At 35.3% G+C, this 6,000-nt stretch overlaps 1 protein-coding gene across 1 annotated transcript; it reads right to left on the bottom strand.

Moving 5' to 3' along the window:
* On the bottom strand, positions 1-2,538 carry LOC149027360 (small ribosomal subunit protein uS13z/uS13y/uS13x-like). The gene is made up of 4 exons (XM_089162094.1): positions 2,430-2,538; positions 2,128-2,288; positions 1,747-1,935; positions 1-394 (listed from the first exon to the last, which is right to left on the bottom strand). Exons 1-4 carry the CDS (start codon positions 2,430-2,432, stop codon positions 289-291), a joined length of 459 nt encoding a protein of 152 aa, XP_089018220.1. The 5' UTR covers positions 2,433-2,538; the 3' UTR covers positions 1-288.
* Between the last annotated feature and the right edge of the window lie 3,462 nt (positions 2,539-6,000).

Genomic DNA, 6,000 nt, shown 5'->3' with positions numbered 1-6,000 from the left:
GTTAAAACAAAATTTCAGATTATATTCATCATGTAAAATGGGGAGGAATGCCACTGAGATCAAATTAGAAGATCCAAAATGTAAACCAGAATAATAACAAGCTGTCACGCCTTCACATAGCTTTTTAAAAAAATGTAAATAAAAAGCACATAATAAAATATCTAATACTCAATTCAGTATCCATACATTGCCCCAAAAGAAATATGAAAAACCATGTTATAAGGTCTAGACTCCAAAATTTTGTAACATAACTCACCTGATAATCTAGGAAACCAAAACCAGAAAAGCTTAACGCTTCTTAGAGACACCAACAGTCTTACCCCTACGACCAGTAGTCTTGGTGTGCTGACCACGGACACGGAGACCCCAGTAGTGCCTCAGACCACGATGGTTCCTATGAAACAGCATATACATCAGCATCAAACCCAAATGTTGAAAAACACATCACCCTCGTCAAGGTGAGGGAAGATTTTCTGTACACTGGGCATGCTTTAAAAAAATCAGATGCTTAACTTTCATCTATTATTATAACATTCAAATAATGATTCTGTCCCATGCAAAACAATTGGACCAAAGTCTACTTACTTAAACATAATTGCCATGAGAAGACATTTGAAAATGTGCATCCAAGATAGTTAAGCAAAGATCTCAATTCCTTAAGGGCAGTGTCACGACTATCTGTGTATTGTTTATTTAGAAATAAAACACCACCTGGTAGTTTATGGCTAACATTTAGCTTGAATTTTTTTAGGGCACAAGTCTAAGAGAATGTATTCAAGCCCTGCTAGACCAGCACTATTTTGTCATACACAAGCAGCTGAACCAACAGCAAGCTTAACAATCTGTGTGTGCACATCAAGCCTCTAGACCACCACTATTTCTTCTCAACCTACTAGACAAGCTTGGGTGTAGACGCTACATCTTCTTCAGTGTTTGGCAATACAAACGGAAGTTACAATCTGGACTCCCTTACCTTCTACAATTATTCTCAATATTATGATTTTAACATTCTCAAACTTCTCAGGGGTCAAATATGAATGCAATAATCAAAATATTACTTTAAGAACCCATCATAATCAAGACCAAAAGTGGATCCAATTATAGCAATAAATAAGGTTCCCTTGATCCACAAGTTAATCCACTTAATCCACAACTTTAATAAGATGGGCATTACTTCATAAACTAATTTTCAGTGATACCTCGAAAACAAACTCCTAATAGATAATGGATACATGAAGTTCCACTTCAAGGTAAACAGAGGAAAATATGCATCACTGATCCAAGATCGAAGTGGACAAAAATGCCTAACAAAATCATCCATCCAACAATATCAGCTTGAGGCTTTGAAGGCTCTGTCAATAAGAAACCTAGTGGATATTAAAAAAAAAAAATACTTCCTTCCATTAATGTTTATTCTCAGGTTAGGACAAAAGCTATTCAAAAGTGAACGATGCCATGCAAAAGAGCTAATAAAACAGCCATAACAACCACACACAAATTGGCAGTTAAGGGAAAAGTAGTTGCAAATTGCGTTGAAAACACACATTCATCATAATAGTCTGTGCTTCTGATGCTCAAGTCATCAAATGAACGTAACGATAAAGCTTACAGTGTGCTCATTAAATACAAAAATCAATATAACGTCACAATAACCCTCTGAATTTGAACCACGAGTTAATGAATTTTTAGGGTACTAAAACATTCACATGTAAGGAAGACCTATAAAAATAATATATAAGAAATTACCTGATCTTTTTCAATCGTTCCAAATCATCTCTCAACTTCATATCCAATGCATTAGACACGACTTGTGAGTACCTCCCATCCTTGTAATCCTTCTTTCTGTTCAAAAACCAGTCTGGGATTTTGAACTGTCTAGGGTTGGCGACGATCACCATGAGGTTCTCCAGCTCCTGCGCGGATAATTCACCAGCCCTAACAACACAACAATAAATCACTCCAAATAAATAACAAATTCACGATGAAGTACGATTAATCCAAGGTCGCACCGTAAACAATTTTTTGGTTAAATAACTTTTGAGGAAGCCATAAACAAATAAAAATATAACAAAATTGTCGGTCTGCACAAGAACAAGAAAAAAAGACCACAGCAGAAAAGATCAAAACCTCTTGTTCATGTCGACGTCGGCCTTTTTGCAGACGATGTTGGCGAATCGCCTCCCAATACCTTTGATGGAGGTCAGAGCAAACATGATCTTCTGCTTTCCGTCGACATTGGTGTTCAGAACACGAAGAATATGTTGGAAATCTTCATTCGCAATCAGAGACTGAAATACATAGGAGAAGAAAACAGATCTAGTAATCAATTCAAACAAGTACTTCTTTATGAAAGATGGAAAGAGCAAAACAGAAAAACAAACAAACAAACAAGAAGAACCAAACTGAAAGAGATCGAATGCGTGAAATACCATTTTGATTGACGAGGGCTTGCAGATCAGAACGCCTCCGAAAACTCACAGAATGCCAAAGACCTCTGAGAAAAAACTAGGGTTTTTGCATACTTATAAGTGTGCCTAGGCTTTCGTCATGATCGGGACTCCACCCTTGGTTTGGGTTAGGGTTCAGTAATATATCAAGACTAAATTACCTTTAACAAACTTTATAATGACGAATATATCCCAAAGTAGGGGTCAACCGGTCAGTGTCAAATTGAACCATATATGTCTAATTACTCAAATATGGTTCAAGAAAATTTTTATTTGCGGAACAGTTTACAAAATCTCAAGTAATTCTTTGAAATTTACAAAAGCAACTCCTGTATTCACTGATTGAGATGCATTCGATTTAGGGTTTTTTTCGATCTAGATATCAATCGATTTAGGGCTTTTCAATCCAAATCTCACTGATGTACCTCTTCACGGATTTTTATTTGCAGCAGCCGCTGCTGGCTGCTGCTAACGGTGGGGATTGTACCACCTCACCAAAATAAGATCGAAGGGTTCAAAATCAAATGACATGGTTAATATATAAATATTATTTTTTATTTTTATGCTTTAAGGTTTAAAGTTTTTTAATTTACAAAACCAGATCCTCCTGGTTCCCAGTTCTCACGGCTTCTTCACCTGTGTAGTCATGAAGATTCTGCTTTCCAAATCCAAACCTGCAAATCAAAATCTGAGAAAAATGGATTCATCAGTAACAAATTGGTTTCTCAAGAATCCACGGTGGTTAGGGTCTAGATGGTTGATTTGCTTTTATGGCATCCTTTGATTGTAAGAAAACCGAACAAATAGCAGCTCTGAACATATAAATGCTTTGATATTCTAAAGCTTTGTTATCGCTTGGACTGGCTTGAAGCAATTAGCACTGGCGATCGAGATAAATTCTTGAATAGGATTCGAATTCCTGTATCATAGTTTAGGAATACCTAGTTCGAATTTTAATGGAATCCTAAATCAGGCGGAGAGGGATTTAGGGTTTGCTGCGAAAGATAAAGAGTTTCTCAATGATTCGGCATAGTATTCCGTTGATGCTCGACAAGTTCTTCTGTCGGTTTATGAGTGAAGATAATGATAGTTTTGGGAAGATCGTGGAGAAGCAAAAGAGGAAGAGGAAGGAACGGTTTGGGTGTTCGACTGAAGCTGAGATGACGGAAAGTCATAATAGGAGGAATCGGATTACAGAATGGGTGCAGAACATTTAGTCAGCCTCCGAGCAAATTAGAGGGTTGGAATTACACGAGAAAAAATCTGTTGATGTATAACACATCTGATCGTGGTGAAGCCCCAACCACCGATGGATTCCGGCGAAACCAATTTTATTGCTGCCGCCATTAAAGCAAGCGAAACAAATTTTGTTGAATCCATTTTTCTAATCTCAGATTTTGATTTGCAGGTTTGGATTTAGAATGCTTCTTCCTGACTACACACGCGCGGAGGAAGCCGTGAGAACAGGGAAAGAAGGATCTGATTTTGTAAATTAGAAAACTTTACACCTTAAAACATAAAAATAAAAAATAATATTTATATATAAACCCATGTCATTTGATTTGAACCGTTCGATCTTATTTTGGTGAGGTGGAGCGATCTCCATTGTTAGCAGCAGCCAGCAGTGGCTGCAGCAAATAAAAATCCCCTCTTCACACGGTGGCGAAAGAAAAGCTCATCTTGTTCATCAGATGAATCAGTGGCATCAGACAGAGATTCTCACCACTTTCGTTGTGCCGAAGGCTGTCCTCCTTTAACTACCTTGTTACTTTCTTAATTACACATACCTTCTTAATTACGCGGATATTTAGTGAATTTGATGGGAAAGAATAAACCTTGCTTCATTTCTTACTTCTCGCATTGAAACAAAAAAGATGGAGAAAAATATATTGAGACCCAAAAAAAAAAAAAATGGAGACAATAACTTAAGTTGAGATTTTGTAAAATAAAAAAATTTGTATCTATACTTTCATTTGTAGCCATTGGAGTCACATTTTTACATGTCATTTCTACACGTGACTCCATCGGAGCCGCTGCCAAAAATAAAAGTCTGGTTTTTTTTTTTTTTGATAAATAAAATTCTGGTTAAAGAACCAATATATGTGCGATCGTCCACCCCCACCAAAAAAAATTTTAATAAATAATAATAATAATCATCAGACACTTTTATTTCATTCATTTAATTATATATGGGTGACACGTGTATAACTTGAAATTTAATAATTGAAATTAATTCAATATAAACAAGTTATGGATGAATGAGCAATGTCCTCTCTACTCCTCACTCAACCTACGTTTGTATATAGAATGTCTATTTCATGTTCAATCCCCAAAACTTGTGTATTTAATTCTATATTCATTTCTCGGACCTTTCTTCTCGTCCAAGCAAGACTTTCGTCCTCCTTTTGGCTCCAATGATTGAATTTCAATGGAAAAACATATTCCATACACTTATAATCCAACAAATATTGAAACTATCTTTGAAGCCAACCCCATTTTAAAAATAAATATCAACAAAACTAGAATACTTATGAGAGATTAGAGGAAACCAACCAAAAGGTATGAGATTTAAGCTGTTATTTATTTATTTGAAAAAACTAAGATAAGAATTTTTCTAATTATTCCTTGGACAAAATATTTAGCTAAGAGCTGGACAAAATATTTAGCTAAGAGTTAGAAAAAAAAGTCTATAGTTAGACAAAGCATTTACCAGCAAAAAAAAATAATCTATAGTTTTGTTTAAGCACATCAACCCAAAAAACCATTTACACGTATTTTTTGTATTTCTCCTTCTATATTTTTGGTTTGGTATTTATGCACATTCAACCCAAAAAGCCACTTTTAATGTTTTTCGTTAGTTTTTATTTTTTGGGGTGTGACCTAAAACAATCAAATGATTATTTTATACTTCTCCATAGTTTATAGTTTTCCTTAGATATTACTTAAATAAAATTTTGAAGTTTAACGAGAAATTTTTGTTTATTTATTTATTATTTCTTCTTCTATATGAGAAACCTAGAATTATAAATAAGAGTTTTCCCTTGCAGATCTGAGTGATCCGCAAAAACTCACAGAATACCAAAGACCTCTGAGAAAAAATAGGGTTTTGGCATACTTATAAGTGTGCCTAGGCGGGACTCCACTCTTGGTTAGGGTTAGGGTTCAATAATATGTCAAGACTAAATTACCCTTAACAAGTTTCATAAGGATGACTATATCCCAAAGTAGGGGCCAACTGAACAGGTCAAGCGGTCTGATTACTCCAATATGGTTCGAGAAGATTTTTATTTGCGACGCAACAGCGTCTGCGATCGAACCACGTCATCAAATATGAATCTAATGGCTGTAAATGAGAATGTGGGGTGTAAATGTAAATTTTTTATTTTACAAAGTCTCAACTACTTCTTTGAAATTTACAAAAGCAACTCCTTGGTATTTACAGACTAAGAGGCATTCTATTTAGGGTTTTTCAATCCAGATCTCAATCAATTTAGGGCTTTTCAAATCAACAATAAACATTTTATTTAGTAGAGGTGTGCCGTCTATGGTTCTC

This window comes from Hakea prostrata, chromosome 1 (genome assembly GCF_041222555.1).
Source record: "Hakea prostrata isolate BN-2017 chromosome 1, UWA_Hpros_2, whole genome shotgun sequence".
Classification (NCBI taxonomy): Eukaryota; Viridiplantae; Streptophyta; class Magnoliopsida; order Proteales; family Proteaceae; genus Hakea; species Hakea prostrata.
This window is presented reverse-complemented; position numbering and strand designations above follow the sequence as displayed.

What these genes read in the sequence shown, in the direction of transcription:
- LOC149027360 (XM_089162094.1), bottom strand. An exon ending in GACGTCGACATGAACAAGAG is followed by an intron (nt 1,936 to 2,127) that starts GTTTTGATCTTT and finishes TTGTGTTGTTAG; the next exon opens with GGCTGGTGAATTATCCGCGC. An exon ending in GAACGATTGAAAAAGATCAG is followed by an intron (nt 395 to 1,746) that starts GTAATTTCTTAT and finishes GCTGTTTCATAG; the next exon opens with GAACCATCGTGGTCTGAGGC.